At 38.8% G+C, this 18,045-nt stretch overlaps 1 protein-coding gene across 3 annotated transcripts in view; it reads left to right on the forward strand.

Annotated features, from left to right (window-relative positions):
- Window positions 1-18,045, forward strand: part of Slc44a1 (solute carrier family 44 member 1) — a 183,540-nt gene that overhangs the window by 75,665 nt on the left and 89,830 nt on the right. For all 3 annotated transcript variants that reach the window (XM_036177207.1, XM_036177208.1, XM_036177209.1), the window contains exons 4-5: window positions 3,851-3,987; window positions 15,435-15,525. In XM_036177207.1, coding sequence (XP_036033100.1) covers window positions 3,851-3,987; window positions 15,435-15,525 — 228 coding nt within the window. The remainder of the gene's footprint in view (window positions 1-3,850; window positions 3,988-15,434; window positions 15,526-18,045) is intronic.

The following is an 18,045-nucleotide window of genomic DNA, read 5'->3' on the forward strand; positions in this document are numbered from 1 at the left end:
GAAAATTAGACCCCCTTATCTTCATGCAAAGTATTCCAAGGTACAATGTAGTCTTCGGAGCTGTGGATTATACTGAACCCTCCGGATACCTCTTATTTTCCTTCTATTAGTGCATACCTATAATAAAGTTTAATTAATAAATTAGACACAGTAAGAAATTGACAGTAACCATGAAATAGAGCGATCATACCAATAACTGTAATAAAAACGATTCAAAACTTATATGTTGCTTATTTCTGAAAATTTCCTTTTACTGTTTCCTGACTGGTTGGCCATAGGTATCTAAAACCATATGGAATGAAGACTGTGATAAGGGGTACTATTGGAGTCCCTCCTGCTGGTGCTAGCCTTATTTGTAAACAGAGTTGTTAGCTTATTGCACTGTCAAAGGGAGAGAAAGCTCTCCATCATCCAAAAGGCATTCACATAGAACCAAGGGCCTGTAAGTAGCTTTTCACAGTGTTAGTGTGAGTGAATTAGATCTAATATGTTCTTAGGTATGTATACTAAGCATGTATATTAGCATACATTTCTGAAGATGCCTGTAGCTGAAAGTTTCCCTGTGTCCCACCTGATCCGCAGCCGCTCAGACATAGGTAAACACACAGAGGCTTATATTAATTAAAACTGCTCGGCCATTAGCTCAGGCCTACCACTGACTAGCTCTTACATTTAAACTCAGCTCATTTCTGTTAATCTCTATGTTGCCACTGTTCTGTGGCTTTACCTGTGTGCCATTACATGCTGGCGTCTCCTGACTCAGCCTTCCTCTTCCCAGAATTCCCCTTGTCTGCTTATCCCGCCTACACTTCCTGCCTGGCTACTGGCCAATCAGCATTTTATTAATCCAGTGTATAAAAGTATTATTCCACAGCAGGTGCCATTTAAAATTACATTTTGGTTCTATGGGTATTGGGCTTTCTGAAACCTTGCACTTAATCTATAATCGACAGTGGTAATGTGATAGTGGTTGATAGACATTATAAAATTCCACTCACCTTCTTAAGCCATTTTGTTTTACTTGACCTCTTCTGGGGGCTTCTTAGTTCTTACCAAGGCTTTTGACCTCATGGCATCTATGCAGATTTCTCTCTCAAACAAACACTAAATATTCGTTTAGTGTAGTGTTGTAGTCTTGTTCTGCGCCCTTACTAGAATGCGTTGAGTGGCTTACCATCAAATGCAGACTTTATAAAAGTCAGGTTACTTGAGACTGATAACTGTCACATACACACTGTCTGTTAAGTATGTACTGTCAATGACCTTAAAATAGACTACAGAATAAATGGTATATAGTTTTATAAAAAAGGAAACTGAGGCTAAGAAGGAAAAATGAACTATTAAAGGGAAGACTGGAAACAGAGGATGGTATGGACTTATAATCTCAGCTATTTGAGAGGCTGAAGCAGGAGAATCGTGGGTTTAAGATGCAGTACCTTGTTAAGAGCACCGACTGCTCTTTCAGAGGTCCTGAGTTCAATTCCCAGCACCCACGTGGTGGCTCACAACCATCTGTAATGAGATCTGGCACCCTCTTCTGTGTACATAATAAATAAAATCTTTTCAAAAAACAAACAAACAAACAAAAAAACAAAAACAAAACAACAACAAAAAGATGCAGTACCTTCTCAGAAAAAAAGAACCAGGACACAAGCTCAGGTTGCTGTAACCAAGGCGTAGAACAAGATTGCTACCCACTCCCAAGTACAAACTGCTGCAGTGTTTCAGCCTATAAACTAAATGCAGCCAGGACAGTTTTAGCATTGGAAGAGGCAGAAGCAGGCAAACCAGACAAAATTTGTATTCTCAGGAGGTTGTCCTTGATCTAGCGCAGACTCAGCTGTGAGGCTTGGTAGCCTCTGTTTTTCTTTCCTGGTCTCTAAACTTGTTTTCTACTGTCATGTGATTTCTCTGGATACTTCTCAAGTCATTGCTTATCATTAAGAACTATATATTCAGTTACTCTCCCCCCACCCTCATTCCACTGTCTCCACAGACATACACCACACTGTTGTGTGGCACTAATAAGTACATACACAGAGTTTTCAAGAGTGTCTGGCACATACATGAGCATTCAGTAAGCACTGACTCCATTCATCACTGCTGTTGTAGATCGCACTGTCACTGGTGGTGGCAGAGCTGGTTGATACATGCTCTTCCAGGACACGAGGGTTCCCACCCAGAATCTGGATGTGTGTGGTTCATTGTCTGGGGTCCTAGGGACAGACACACTGAGTCAGATGCATGGGCCAGATGCAGCGAGAAGTGGTGAGAGGCTGCTTGTTTCTCCTAAGGGTTCCCAGCAACTGTTCTCTCTGTGCCTGCCTGTACTGACCACCTCCTTGTTTTCAGCCATGGAAGCTGTCCATGAACCCTGCTTCCAAATCACATCTGGCTTCTTTGAATTCTTTTCATCTGTTTGGAACACTAATCATTCTAGAGTCTCTAAGAGCGTGTTGATTGGTACTACAGCTTATACTTCCCTCTTCCTGCTGGGCTCCTGGATGGTCTCTTGGCTGCCCTGTGCCATGCAGTTTTATTACCCCGTCTGTAGGGGCTGGAGAGATGGCACAGTGGTTAAGAGCACTGGCTGATTTTCCAGAGGACCTGGGTTCAATTCCCAGCACTCATATGGCAGCTCACAACTGTTTGTAACTCCAGTTCCAGGGGAACCTGACAACTTCACACAGACATATATGCAGGCGAAACACCAATGCATTTAAAATAAAAATGAACTACTCCATCTGTGAAGGCTTCTCTGGTGCCTTCTGCACCATCTTTGTGGTATTCTTTTATAGTACCCATCTCATGTGTGCATTGGCTTTGTTCTCTTGCTTTTTAAATTTGGGGCTTCGTCCTGTTTCTTCACTTGATTATAGCCAAAGGCTGAGAAAAGTAATTACCTAATTCTTATGTTTAGTTGTATTTGTAGTGTAGATTTGAGTGGTTTATGGGAGAGGCCATTCATTACTTTGTAAAATCCGCTATGGACTCAGAAGAAAAAAAAAATGTACCAGGGCTGGTGTTCTTTACCTTTGTGGTCAATGAGACATTCCTTGTTATTCCCTCTCCTGTGGTCTGCAGCACCACACTCTGTTTATCTTGTTGAGGATGGTTGGTAATCACTTCTCTGGGAGAGGTGGTAATATCTGTTGAATTCTGTGATTTCCACCTAAGCTTCTGCCTTTAAACAAAAGTAATTATACAGAAGTACAGAGGGCATAATGTAGAATGTGTGTATTGTTTTTATGTAACTGCTATGAATTTTTTTAAATAGAAAGTATTTAATGTGGATATTCCAATTAAAATGTAATCTGTATTACTTTTAGAAAGTGAGAATCCTGAAAAGTAAAGAAAAAAAATTAAAAACTCCCATGGGTGGCTGTTATGTTGCTGTGTATTTTTCTAGTTTTCATTCATCGCTCTACTCATAGCTGTGCATTTTCATTAATATACACATTTCCATTTTGATAACAATATTCATTAACCAAAGTTTGTAGTTTCCATGGAAACTGCAATATATGTTAAATCATAACATTGGGATATTCTGATAGTGTTCGGTGTAAGTTTAACAAAGCAAGAAAATGATGGTTTCTGACAATAAAATGTGCGCATTATAATATGTAAACATTAGGAAAAGAAATCCTGAAAACTGTAAAGTGCTTCAATCCATCCTCTCTATTAGCATTATAAGTCATTGTTTTCAAAACTTTCACTGATGGTTCTATTTGAGGAATGCCGATTATGAAGCTCAATGGAGTCTGTCCTTTGCTTTGGGGATTAATTGAGTGTGCAGTGAACCATATGTGTTTTGCAAAATAATATCTTGGTTCTTTTCTCCATGCTTTAGGTATGTGTTCTTTTTGGATCCATGCAATCTGGACTTGATAAACAGGAAGATCAAGTCTATAGCACTGTGTGTAGCAGCATGTCCAAGACAAGAGTTGAGAACCTTGAGTGACGTCCAGAAGTTTGCAGAGATCAATGGTGAGATGTTAGGCTGTCCAAGTTGACACTCTGGTCATCTGTCTCACTGTTAAACACTATATGTTTGTGTTGCAGTATACATTTGTCCTCACAGTAATTAAGTTGTAAAACAACCTTAAAGAAACTGAAGCGGTTTTAGATTTTCTAGTTTAAAATACTAAGTCAACTTGGGGAGACTGTTAAAACTCTGGATTTACTGGGTGAAGTGGTGTGTGACTGTCTCCCCAGCTATTCAGGAGGCCAGGGCAGAAAGATTGCTTAGCTTAAGTGCTTAGACAGTACAGAAAGATCTCTTGTCTCAAAAAACAAAACTGTAATAGATCGTCTCACACCTTTACTGAAAAAGAAAAGATAACAGTAGGATTTCCCCAGGGTGAGATATTTCCTAGGGAAATTCTGAGTAGGTCCTTGTGATGTGGAAATTTGTATTTTTTTAAATAAATACTTTGGTACTTTTGGAGATCTTTTGGATACTTTTTGTTTTGCTGCTTTGAAATTGAGCTGGTTGAATGGACTGATGACCCTCTTGCTTTGACCCCTACAGCCGAGTGTTAGAATTACAGGTAAATGCTACTCTGCAGGTGACCAGGTGCGCTAGGGAATCATTTGGAATTATTAGTATACTCTATGTAAAGTTCAGGTTTTCCTCTTTTTCCAAATCTCTCAGTCTGTCTCCCCTCCCTCCTTCCCCCTCATCTGTGGTTAACAGTATAATATATGCATGTGTAAAAGCAAACAGTGCAAGTTACAGGAATGAATATAAAGAACTATAATCAAGTTTCTGCCGTCAGTTCCTTTTCAGTATGCTGGTGTACATATAACTTTATGTTCTGCTCTTAAATTTAATGATACATCATGACCTTTTCTAAGAATAGTTTTGAGGAACTTTGAGGTTAAAAGTTTGGGATTAGCGGAGAGTGGAAGCAGAGCCAGTTCTCTGCAGTTAGCTCTGCTCTTTGGAAACCCTTATTTCCAGGGGCCACAGTTCCCTTTGGAGTTTTTTGTTTGTTTGTTTGTTTGTTTGTTTTGTTTTATTAGCAAGTGCTCTACCACTGAGCTAAATCCCCAACCTGGAGAATTTTTAAAGTCACTGTTTGTGGAGAACCGAATACTAATGGCCCCTCTGGTTCATGTCTTTTAACCTTCCTGAGGTTCCATGTTTGTATTTTGAGTGTAGGGCTTCTCAGGCCTTCCTGCCTGCCTAAATCCAAGGCTATGGCTAGGTCTTTTGGAGAACAGTTGACTCAGGTATTCAGCATGTAGCTGGCCAGAAAAAATGCCCGGAGTCATAACCATGCCTATTCCTGCATGGCTTCAGATCCTTCCAGACAGGATGCTGGTCTTCCAAGGGAAGAAGACGGGTGATGTCCTTGACCTACCACCTCGTGCCCTTAATACAGATAGTAGAAAAGCCATGGACTGGTGAGGATCTGAATTCTCATTCAGATTCCATCACTGGTTTCATAATAAGAGATAAAGGAGCTTTCTGAGCCCAGATGTCCTCATACAAATAAACATGAGGCTATGTGAAGAATCCCAAGTGTGTGATGGGCACTGAATGAAAAGGACCCAGGTACTTCTCAAGAGCTCATTTTCGATGCCCATGTACTACCCCACATTTGCCTTGCTCAGCCCTATGCCGTAATCGTCAGCTTGTAACTTAGCATACCCCATCTTAGGTAGGGTATGGTTCTTTATCACAAGTACCCAACTGGTGGTGTAGTGCTGCTGGTGAACAGTACAGGCTCTGAGGTGCATTGTTTGGATTCAGCTGTTGCTTCTTCAACTTAGTAGCTTTGAGACTCTGAAAAAGTTGTTTGACCTCTCTGTGCCTTAGCCCCTCGTCTGCTATATAGGGCAGTGTCTGTACCCAGCATACCTTATTAGGATTTTGTTTGACAAATCAATACATGAAAAATATTGATAAGTGTAGCTGGCAAAAAAAAAAAAAAAAGTTGCTGAAAGTTGGTGTTAGCTGCCACGCTTACCATTCTTCTTCTCCCAGTAGGATGTAACACTCTTCCCACATCCAGTCCCTCCACCAGTTCATTAGATCAGGGCTTCCCAACCTTCCTAATGCTGCGACCCTTGAATACAGTTCCTCTTGCTGTGGTGACCCCCAATCATACAATTAATTTCATTGCTACTTCATCACTGTGGTTTTGCTGCTGTTATGAATTATAATGTACGTGTCTGTGTTTTCTGATGGTCTTAGGTGAACCCTGTGAAAGGGTCATCTGACACCCCCCCTCCAAAGGGGTTTCAACCCACAAATTGAGATCCACTGCCTTAATACAGCTGCTATATAACAGGCATATATGTTGTCAGACTTTTCAGTCAGCACTCATCCATTGCTCTGAACTCATCAGTGGTACAAGATTAAGAACTCTTACAAGATACGACGCTCAGAGCCATCGTCCAATCTTAAACTGTCTTCCAGTGTTTTCTCAAGCATACTGGATGTGAGTGTTGGTGCCTTGAACCTGAGCTGTCTCCGGGAGTACCAAGTGAAGGCTAAGTCCTTGTCCTCTGTGTGACCTGCTCTTGTGATCTCTTGAAGAGAATTTGTCTGTGCCTTGTTCTGACATGCTTTGTTTCTAGGCCAGTATCTTTATAGGTAAATGTGATACTGAGTGTGGTCTTCAGAAGACACTTCCAATAGAGTTTGTAGCTTTGTATTTCAGAAGTATTAATTAGTAACTATTTTAGCAAATAGCAAGTACCCTTATGCTTTGGAGTTAGTTTGTATAAAGAATAATAAAGAATCTGGGCATGTTGCTGTATGCCTCTAAATCCCAATCCTTGAGAGGAAGAGGCAGGAGGATGGCTATACCAGGATGGGCTACATAGTGAGATCCTGTTTTACAAAACATAACAATAATAATGATGACAGCATCTAAAAGCACAGCAACAGTAACAGGGTGAGGGCAACAGTAGCTTTAATTGCAAGTCTAAAACTTTATTAAGGTCCCCAAAGAAAGGAAACTTTGGAGTAGGTACCTAAATACATGCTTTAATAGCAAGCCCTAAATTGGAATTCCTGGATGTCTCAAAAGACCTTCCACCGTTCTTCAGATTGGTGACACGAAGCTGGACCCGAAGAGCTATAATCCCAGTGTTAGCACCATCACCAAGAGAGGGCGTTCTCATGTCTTGTGTTAGCACCCTTCCTCTTTGGTCTTTGTAACTTTTGTTTTTGTTGGTGTCTGTGCCTCTGTTAGGGAGTAAAGGCCCTTTGAGCTCACATTTATAGACCTCGGTTATTACTTCCAGAGAGGAGCTTTCTATAAGAGATGATGTAGGTATAAGTGGGAAATCTGAAATCTCTAGGAGGATAATTACAAGTCCATGAAAAAGCTTAGTTAATAGAACTACTAGAATAAAGCATAGGTGAAAGCCTCAGGGGATTGAATTTCACAATACTTTCTTCAATGGCTCCGAATAACACCAGAAGCATAAGAAATGAAAGAAGGAAGTAGAATTGGATTATGTCAGAATTGAAAGTTTTGTACAAGCAGGCCTGGTGACATGTGCCTGTAATCTCTGCACTTAGGACGCTGAGGAAGGAGGATGGTTACAAGTCCAAGTCTGGTACTGGCTATATGGCAAAACGTTGTCTCAGAAAAAATAAAAAATAATAAACAAATCACAAACTTTTATGCAAGAAAGGACAAAATCAACAGAGTCAAGTCAACTCATGAAACAGGTGAAAATATTTGCAAGTCTTCTATCTGGTCGGTGATTACTATCCAGACCATGTCATAGCCATTTTGGTTCTCAGAGGTTTCAGTCAACACTACCCCATTATCTGGCACTTGGAGTTACAGTCTAGTGTTGGACTAGCTTTTGACATGTCCTCTCAAACATACTAGATGGGAGTGTTTGTGCCTTTAAGATGCACCATTAAAAAGAAAATCATCATGTGATGGAGTTCTAGAAAAATCAGAACTGTTATCACTGCTGATGGGAATACAAAGTAGTTTGGCTGCTGTGGAAATGTGGGAGTCTCTTTAAATTAGCAGTGTCCTTTCTGGGTAGTTATTTGAAGGAATAGAAAACAGGCTCTGAAGAAATAGTTGCACACCCATGTTTACTGCAGCATTATTTACTGGTCAAGAGGCAGAAAAAACTGGGCTGTCCATGGACAGGTTAACAGATTAAGAAAATTTTCAAGCTGAACATGGTGGTTTGTGTCTCAAAAAACAAATGAAGAAAGAAAATGTGTTAATATACGTCAGATGAAATTATTTAGCTTGAAGGAAGAAGTAAATCCAGTCACAGGTGACAGTTGGTCATGGTTGGAGTGAGGATATATCATACTAAGAGAAATAAGCCCTCCAAAGAAGGGCAAACAGTGCTGGAAAATCTACATATTTGAAGTTCCTAGGGTGGTGAAGTTCGTCAAGACAGAGAATAGGATAGTAGATGGCAGGGGCTGTAATGGGGATAAAGTAGACATCTATTGTTTCAGTTTCAGTTTCTTAAGAAGGGAATTCTAGGGATGGATCGTGGTGCTTGCTGGTTGTAAACACTATGACTGATGTTACTGACTATGTCCCCACAGATAGTTAGCACTGTAACATTGATGTTAAGTGTATTTATCATAATTTTTAAAAATGTTCTTGAAAGAAAAGGATCATGTGTGAATTACTTTTAGGATTCTAATTCTAAACCTTATTTTTTAAATTCAGGGTAAGATAATATGTTTTTTATCTGACTGAAAGTATAATATAAATCCTTTTCACAACAACATTTGTTGTTTTCATGACATTTGAAAGTTCCTGGTAGAACTAAAAATTACTCATTCACATGAACTTTTATTATCTTTAGAAATTATTTTTTAAAATTTATAAGAGGAAGCTCCTTGGTCTTGTAGCAATATTTATAAGAAACACACTTTTTAGGGAAGTAAAATGTTCTCTGAAATCATTTTTTCTTTTAGGCAAGAAAGAGGGGTTGATTTCTTGGACATTTGTGGGAAGCTTTTGTTAGATGCACCTGATGAGAGTGGAGAGCTTAGGAGACATGTCTGGGCTAGATTGGTTTTGTGGAGGTGCTGCTGTTTTCTACAGAGCTTTAACAGTGGACAGGAGCAGCTAGGTAACTGTAAGGTATACTCTCTAGTATGTGAATTGGGTGATACATATGTAAATGAATTTCTATGGTCTGTGATTCCTGTGTGGCATGAATATCACAAACACGTGTTAGCAAAGAAAACAATTTTAAAATGGTTTTTTTAAAAAACACAGTTACCAAAAACTGTAAGGAGTCAGCTTTAAACTTCCATCAGTTTGTCATCACATCCCTGTGGGCTCTGTGTGAATCTCCTGGGGGCAGGATCATAATATGTTTATCTCTAAATACCACGCTCCAATGCATGAGCTCACACAGTAGATACCCATAATGCTTTCTCAAAGAACGTGGACCGGATTTCCCTATCCATCTCTATTGCCACTTCATAATTTCTCCTCCTCTCCATTCTTTATCCTCAATTCTGTATCCATGAGTATTGCCACCAGCAGGTAAATTGCTTAGCTCCGAGCTAACCAGAATAGCTGTGAAATCAGTTTTTTAAAAAATTCATCTAAATCATTGACTTCATTCATTTATCTCTCTTCTACACCCTCTCCAAGTGATTATCTAACCCTTTTCTTCCCTTAAGCCCTCTTGTTCCGTCTCTTTCCCAACCTTATGTCCTACAGAGAAAATTGAAACCGCCTGGTGAGAGCTCCCATCTGAGTTCTTATTTAAGCAGGGTGTGAATTCCATCTTACCCCCACTTTCCTTCCTTCCAGTTTCTGGTGAACGGTTTTCTTTCCATTCTTCTTAGGATTTTTAAAAGCAAAAAAAATAACGTGTACATCATTGATGAATTATTACACTCCTTCTGACACTAGCTTTGGTTTTCTGTGAGATTTCAGCTGAACCCAGGCAGACCATGGCAGGTGACAAGGAAGGCCATGGTGCTTGCTCATGCAATTCTTCCTCCTCTTCTCTTCCCCAGTTCTGGCCCACGATCTCTGGCCGCATTGCTCAGTCCCAGCATCTGGGTCTTAGTGACTGACTGAAGCCATGTGTTTTGCTTCAGCATACCAGTTATTGATTCCTACTGTGTGCTATGTACCAGACGCTTTACATAGTTTTCTAGCTTATTTTTAACAAGTGGATTAGAAATGAACGTCTTTTCTATAAATGACAGGTAGACCACACATCCTCAGTTGTTAGCAATAGTTCACATGGGACATTTATTATCATTCTCATTACTCTCTTTCATATTATATATATTCTGCCTTGCCTAACATAATAGCAAACTGTGGCAGGATTTTCCCCCCTTGTTTGCATCTCATTTACAGTATATAAAAAAGCACTACAATTTAAGAGTGCTTCTCTGATGTACAATATTTCCTGTAATTCTGAGGATGTTATGACCTGCTGTTTGGGTCATAGACACATTTTGAGGACAGCAGTGTTGAGTGGTGATTTCAGAATGATTATTGTTTTGCCATTAAAAACTTTAACAAATTATATGACATTTAGATAAAATTTACTGCTCGTGAATACTAATAAGCCTTTTGATTGTTATTGGCTGTTAAGTTTACAGTCAGCATCAGATCAGTGTACTTTCCCTCCAGGCAAAGTAACAACATAATTTAGAGCACACAGTTAGTATAGATTGTTTTTTACATAGTGATGCAGAAGGTCAGACTTGATGATGTGTATAAATGAATACGGTGATCTGCTCTAGCAAATGATTTAATTGTTTCCAAGTCAGAGACCAGGATGCTTGATCATTTAGAAAAGAAAAAAAAATGTTTACAGTTGATAATAAAATTTCAATTAATTCCTTCGCTCAAATAATTAATATCCATTAAGTATGCACCAGATATACATATTATAGTCCCATATTAAAGAAGCTTGTAGTCCAGCAGGATCAGACTTCTTGTTCTCACATTACCAAGAAATCTCAAATGTAGATATTAAAAATTCACTTAGCAAATATTTGCTGAATACCTACCATATGCCACACATGGTTGACAGGGTGATACCAATGGCTAATTTCTATGGATAGTGCTTCTTAGGAATGGTAAATATGTCCCCACATTTCATGGATTACTAGAGATTGAAATTGGAGGAAGTGATTTTTATTTTGCCAGAATATAAATGCACAATATTTTCTAATTAGAAAAAAGAAAGTTAAATTCATGAGCTCTCATAGCCAATAGAATTTGATTTTCATAATGAAAACAGATCCATATATGAAACTTTTTTTCTATTCAGTACAAATTTCTAAATCATTCTGGGGGGGTCTATTTTTCATATTTTAATGCTTGTAAAGATTGCTGTGGTGGTAAATGCAATTTGAGGCAAAATACCATTTCCCAAAATATTGCCTCTATGCTGTATCTTTAATTTAGGTAGTTTGGGGTTGGGTCCATTGCTCACACCATAATGGTGCTGCCTGACAAGTTTGGCAGTGTTTGCACACATTCTGGTTGTTGCTTGAGCAAGGAATTAGAGGGAACTACTGGAATCTAGTAGGCAGAGGCCAAGGGTGCTGGTGAACCGCGGCATTGTGTAGGACAGTCCTCCATAACCAAAACCGTCTGCCACAACATGCTATGATACCACGACTGAGAAACTAGTTCCATTTATTTGTTTGTTTGTTTGTTTTTGGTCTTTCAAGACAGGTTTCTCTGTGTAACAGCCCAGGCTATTCTAGAACTCTCTTTGTAAATCACGCTGGCCTTGAACTCACAGAGTTCTGCCTGCCTCAGCCTCCTGAGTGCTGGGATTAAAGGCGTGTGGCACCACCACTGGGCTTGAGAAACTAGTTCTATAGTGTGTAGTGAAAGGCACATGAATATTGTATGTAATATCATGCCCTAAGAATATAGTTTCTAGTTTCACCTATCCACTAGGAAATGGATCACAATTCTCAAAGAGCTCATCTTTTGAAAACAGAGATGGTAGGTTGAAAATTACAAAAGAAGATGTTGTGTTCTGTAGTGGAGCTAAGTGGCAAATCTCTTTCCTGGGTGGATCAGAGAAGACTTGAAGGAGTTGGTGTTTGATTAGTTTGAAACTCTGCTCCGACTTTAGCAGGACCTGACTCCGAAACATAGTCTGCAAAGGACAGCTCAAGCGGAAGGAGCGGGCAGATGCACACAAAGGCCCGGAGACGTTGAACAGCGAGGGTTGAAGTGAGGCTGGGCTTGGAGCTACAGTCCTGCTTTAGAAAGGCCTCGAATTCAAGGAGTGTGAGTTTTATCCTGAGGCTGAGGGTGTAAAACATGGAACCTGCATTTTCTAAAGACCCTCCTGAGGGTCATGTGGTAGGTGGAGAAAAGCCCTTTGGGAGACATTGAAAATGGCCCAGCAGACCATGAAGATTGAAGCTAACGTGGGAAGGACTCACTGACAGGGCTTCGTGTCTTCACCAGCTGCGATTGTATGAAGGAAAAAAATTAGATAAAGATATATTTCACTCTGAGGTCATCAAGGGTGGGGGAACTATAACCAGGTTAAAGTGTATGGAAGAATGGGTATTGGAAATAAGTTTTCTCCAAACAAATGGTTTTTTAGATATCTGTGGAAGGTGGGTGGGTGGGTGGGTGGGTGGATGGATGGATGGATGGATGGATGGATGAATAGACGGACAAATGGATGGATGGATGATGTATGAAGCATATTTTGGCATGGGACCTTATAGAATATTTGTCTGGTTATGATTATCATAAATAACAAAAACATAATGGCTTAAGAAAAGAGAATTGTATTTGTAAACAGCTCCCTGATTCTCTTTCTTTTCCTCTCTCATCTCCCTCTCTCCCTCAGCTTCTAGAGTGTAGTAATAAAAGACTTCATAGGGTTGATATAACCAAAATTGAACCAAAGAATAAATAATTGAATATTTTAAGACATTTGAAATATCATAGAAGTTAACCATTCTCAGGGGGTGATAGTAAGTGTTTACCATGATAAATGTTTGTATACCCTAAGTCAGGCTCCTGAAATCTCTCACTTGGATAGCTTTTGAATAACACTGGCTGAGTTGTATGGATTGCCTCTGGTGTGCTTTAAATTAGCTTTTGTTTTTAGTTTTTGACTTTTCATTATTCAAGCGTGGGTTTTTTGTTTTTTTTTTAAGCCTGTTTTTGCATTTAAAAAACCCTGTGTGTCTGACTCCTTGGGTGTAAACCTCTTGTGGTAGGCCTTGTTTATAATTCTGCTGTAAAGAAAGTAAGAATCAGGTGCTGCCTTTAAAATGCCCACGGAAAGTACTTTCATGCATAAAGTGAATAGAAAAGCAACTGTAAAATGTTTGCATTGCAGGGTTTTCCCCTGCATTTGCACCTTCTTCATCTATCAACTCTGAGCAGGAGGCAGTGAACGTTTCTCAGGACTGATTGTTGCCACTAACATGTTATGAAGGACTTTTTCCCTTTCGTGTATTCAGTACAGGATCTCAGTGCTGGCCTAAATCCCAGCAGACCATTGGCGATGAAGCTGTTATCCGTTCACTGAGAATTACTCGGGGAAAGTATTTATAAAATGAGCCTCGTTGCACCTGGTGACCTTCTTCTCTAAAGGAAGGAAGGCACCAATCAGGTGGAGACTGTACTCATTGAATTCCGATGGAGCAGTGTGTTGAGGAGCAGGGACACAGCACAAAGTACTTTGCTGAGTGCCTTGATAATTTTGCATGTTTATTCCATCTTGATCTCTGAAAGAAATGTTGACAGTTATGCTCAAGAAGTCCGCAGTGACATTGGGTTTTCCGCACTTGTTGGCACAGGTTTTGTTTGTTTGTTTTTTAATGAGTATTTCTCGATAGGACTTCTAGCTATTTTAGGATTAGTCTAAAGTATTCGGTTGCTGTCTAGTTTCCTCCAAAGTTGCAATTAATAGAACTTGCTGGCATTAGTTTAAGACCTGACAGACAATACTTTCAGGGGAGTTATGCACTTAATATTAATTTTTTACTCTCCCCACCACCCGTAAGTATTCAGGATCAAATCTAGAGTCTCAAAAATGCAAGGAGAGCATGTTAGCACCCAGCATATGCTTAACCCATGTGCTGTGTAACTTTAAAGTATCTTTAGGAATAGTTTTGCACTGTCCAACTACTTATCTTTGCATGAAATACATCCTCTTTATATTTTGGTAACTATGTTATTATGACCCTCATATTTAAACATTTACCAGATAGTTTGCTGGGGTCAGACAGCATTGCTTCTGTTTTATTGCTTTCTGGAAATTTCAAACAATTTGTTTGATTGATGAAACAAGATAAAAGTTAAATAAACTCACTCCCAATTTTGTCCCAAACAAACCAGGATATGTTTTTATATAATCCTCTCCATCTCCTTGAGATATGATCAAGTGCCTTTTCCAAAATTAACCCAGTGTTTAGTTTGACCACTCTGGCCTCACAATATATTTTGAGCTTTTCCCATAGTAGTACAGTGTAAGATCTCATTATCATTCATTATACAAATGAAAGCTTTTCTGTTTGTATTAGTAATAGAATATTTTGCTAACTTAGAAACCTGGTAGAAATTTCAGTTAATCAAATAGTTTATGGGTATAATGCAATAGATACTCTGCAAAACCAAAGCAACCGCCTGCTCCTCACACACTGGCATCTGTTGTTGCTGTACAACGGACCTTCCTGTATTGGAGTCACTATATCAAAAATAATCGCAGCTCCATAAGATTGTCTATACTAAATTCAGTGGACTCTGTCATTCTTAATTTTCAGCATTATTTAGATAAGTATTAGTCATATAATCGGAAAGCTCTTTCTATAGTCAATCAAAAGTTGGATTTGAGCGATTAATAAACTGTCTGGAAACTGGAGATCACTTACCAGTTTATCAGTTTGTTCAGTGATTTATAATTGGGAATGGTTCATGCCTTTTAAATAAGAAAAAAAAAAAAAGATATCCTACCTGCATGCAGTTCTGTGTACAGTTTATTCAGTTTTAGTAATGGAAAATACATGAACCAGAGGCACTCACACAGGGGATTGCAGGCTTTGTAGTAGTGGTCTGGTGCCTAATTAATCCCAGCCCTTCTACCAATTGCCTCTGTTTTTAGTTTCTTTATCTCCTAGTCTGTAAGTATCCTAATGCCCATTCCATAGGCTTATAGTAAGTGTTATATGTGTCTCAACTGGTAGAGAACCTGACATAGCAGTTAATAAAGGTTTTAGGAATTAAAATTTGTGCCTAAAATACATTAAATTATTGGTCATTTCAGAGAAAACTCTTTTAAATGATTCATAGTATACATAGATGATTCATAGTCTATATTAAGTGATTTTTTTTTACAACGTTTTTAATGACAGAAATGGTCTGTTAGCACTAATGTCTAAAGTTAAGGACAAACAATTGAGACTTTGTCCAGACTGCTCCACTAGCTAACATGTGACTTTGTTTCAACAGGCTCCGCACTGTGCGACTACAACATAAAGCCTTCTGAATACACTTTGTCTTCAAAATCTGAGCGTTGCCCCAAACTCCCAGTGCCAGCCAGGTAAATTTAATTGCACAGTTGTTAACGTATAGCCTTTGTTTTCATAGGTAACTCAACACTGTGTTGTTCTGAGAAACTGCCATTGATGATGCCTGTTGCCGGGGCCATTACTTTGATAACAAGATTTAAAAGCAGGAATAGACATGACAACTTTTTTTTTTTTTAATATTTAAAAAATGTACTCACAAACAGGTTCTCTTGTTCTCAGATATTTTGAATTTCTTTCAGGAGCTTTTTGATATTTTTATTTGCAGTCCATATTTTTTTTAAGTATACAAAATTACTGAATTGTTGTCAAATCTGCAATAAAGTTAGAAGCCAGTTCTCACTGTTCCTATAGAAGTTGATCTTAGTAGTACTTACTGAAATGATTTACTTACTTTGTATTTTAAAAGCATATGAATGATTATTCTCCACAGGTTATTTAGGTTCTATTCTTCAGGTGTATTCTCAGTGTTAGGCTATTTGCCAGGTTTTGTCCATAATCTTATTTAGCAAACATTTATTATTAAAAATCAACTACATGTAATAGACCAAAGATGAAGAAATGTTCCTTGAAGAAGAGTACTTGGAATTAAAGCAAACATTAACATGATACATAGATTTTTTTTTTTTATTCCTTAAGATACAAACTCAAGCATTATATGGTATGTTCTCAAAATTGTATATGTGTGTGCATATGTTTGGACATGCATATACTTTGAAATATCTTATCTTTCTAGCAGTGTGACATAGGAAACCTCTTAAAAATAAGTAGCTGTCACTTTTATATCTCAGTATATTATATTAGGCTATTAAGTGAAAAATTTGAGATTTGAGAACATGGAAGCAGATCATGTTGACTTTAGGATTACTTAGGCTGTAGCTTGGGCTTTATTAACTTGAATTTTAAATTTTCTTTTGCAAAGTACAAAAAGGACACAGCAGTCAAATTGATTTCTAGCTCTTTTAGCCTTGTCAAGTTGCAATTGAAAATAAAAATTGAAAGCCTTTAGGCATAAAAGTAAAGGGACTGTTTTAGAAGAAACTTGGAAAGGATTTAAAAATCATAGCCTTACGCCAACTACTCAGGAGATTATGTTCGTAAAATGGGAGTGAAGGCTGCTGAGGAGGCTGCAGGAATGAGGCAGAAGAGGTGCTTGGGATCCAGTCACTGCAGAAAATTCACTACTATAAAAACAAGCAGAGCTGGGCCTGGTGGTCTGGGCCTGTAATCCTAGATATTTAAGAGGCGGAGGCAGGAGGAACTCAAGTTCAAGGCCTGAGCTAAGTAGCAAGTTTGAGGCTAACCTGAGCAACGTAGTCAACCCTGTCTTAGAGATATAGCTCCTTGATGGAGAAGAGAAAAAGAATTTTATGTGCATGTCTACCCAACTGCTAAAATTTATTTTTAAGGTATATTTTGAATATTCTTTCTAGGCTAAAACATATTATTTTTTTTTAATTAGTTCTGGGAATGGGAATGAAATTGCTTTGCTCCTACATAATTGTGAGTGGATGGGGATGTAGCTCATATCACAATCCTTACCCCCAAACTCTGATCTTGCCATATTGGGCAACACCTGTTTCTGGTTAGCTGGATGGCTATCTATCTATCTATCTATCTATCTATCTATCTATCTATCTATCTATCAATCATCTGCCTGTCTGTCTATCTATTATCTATCATCTATTATCTATCCTCTATCTATCTGTCTGTCTATCTATCTATCTATCTATCTTAAAATTTAGACAGAGTCTCACTATGTAGCTCTGGCTGGCTTGAAACTTACTGTGTAGACTAGGCTGGCCTGGAACTTTTAGAGATTCCCCTGCCTCAGCCTTATAAGTGCTGGGACTGAAAGTGTGCGCCACAGTTACTAGTCCCATTTAAATATGTATGTAGGCGTAGGTGGGTGTCTGCAGAAGTTAGAAGAACATGTTGGATCCCCTGGAAATGGAGTACTGATGTGAGTGTGGGAAACTGAATTTATAGGAGAGCAGGAAATTCTTTTAATTGCTGATCCTTCTCTCTCCTTTGACATCTCCTCATCCCCTCGCTCCTAGGAACATAGCATCCTTCTAGGACAGAGCAGCATGAACTTTGAGTTCAAACAAGTTGTGACTTCTAGACTTGAATTTGAATTATTCTGTTGGAAAATAGAAAAAGGACACATCAGTAAAAATGATTTCCAGCTCTTTCAGTCTTGTCAAGCTGCTTCTGAAAATCAAAATTGAAAGTCAATAGACATGAAGGAGAAGGGCTGTTTTCAACACTATTCGGGAAGAAAGACCTAAAATGTATGGGTCTGTGGGTGACTTTGTCCCACTGTTCTGTTTATCAGCTGGAGCAAATCTCCTAACCTATGTGAAAATCTAATTTGTCTCTGAATAAATGGGAATGTCCACAAAATTGTTTCAAGGCTTAAGATAATAGGTGTTAAATGTCCATTTTGTTCTTGGTACCCAGCTTGGGGAGCGTTCTCTCTCCCTACTTCTAGAGCCCTTCCCTTTGCCCAGGTCTTCCTGGGCACCCAGAGA

This window comes from Onychomys torridus, chromosome 2 (genome assembly GCF_903995425.1).
Source record: "Onychomys torridus chromosome 2, mOncTor1.1, whole genome shotgun sequence".
Lineage (NCBI taxonomy): Eukaryota > Metazoa > Chordata > Mammalia > Rodentia > Cricetidae > Onychomys > Onychomys torridus.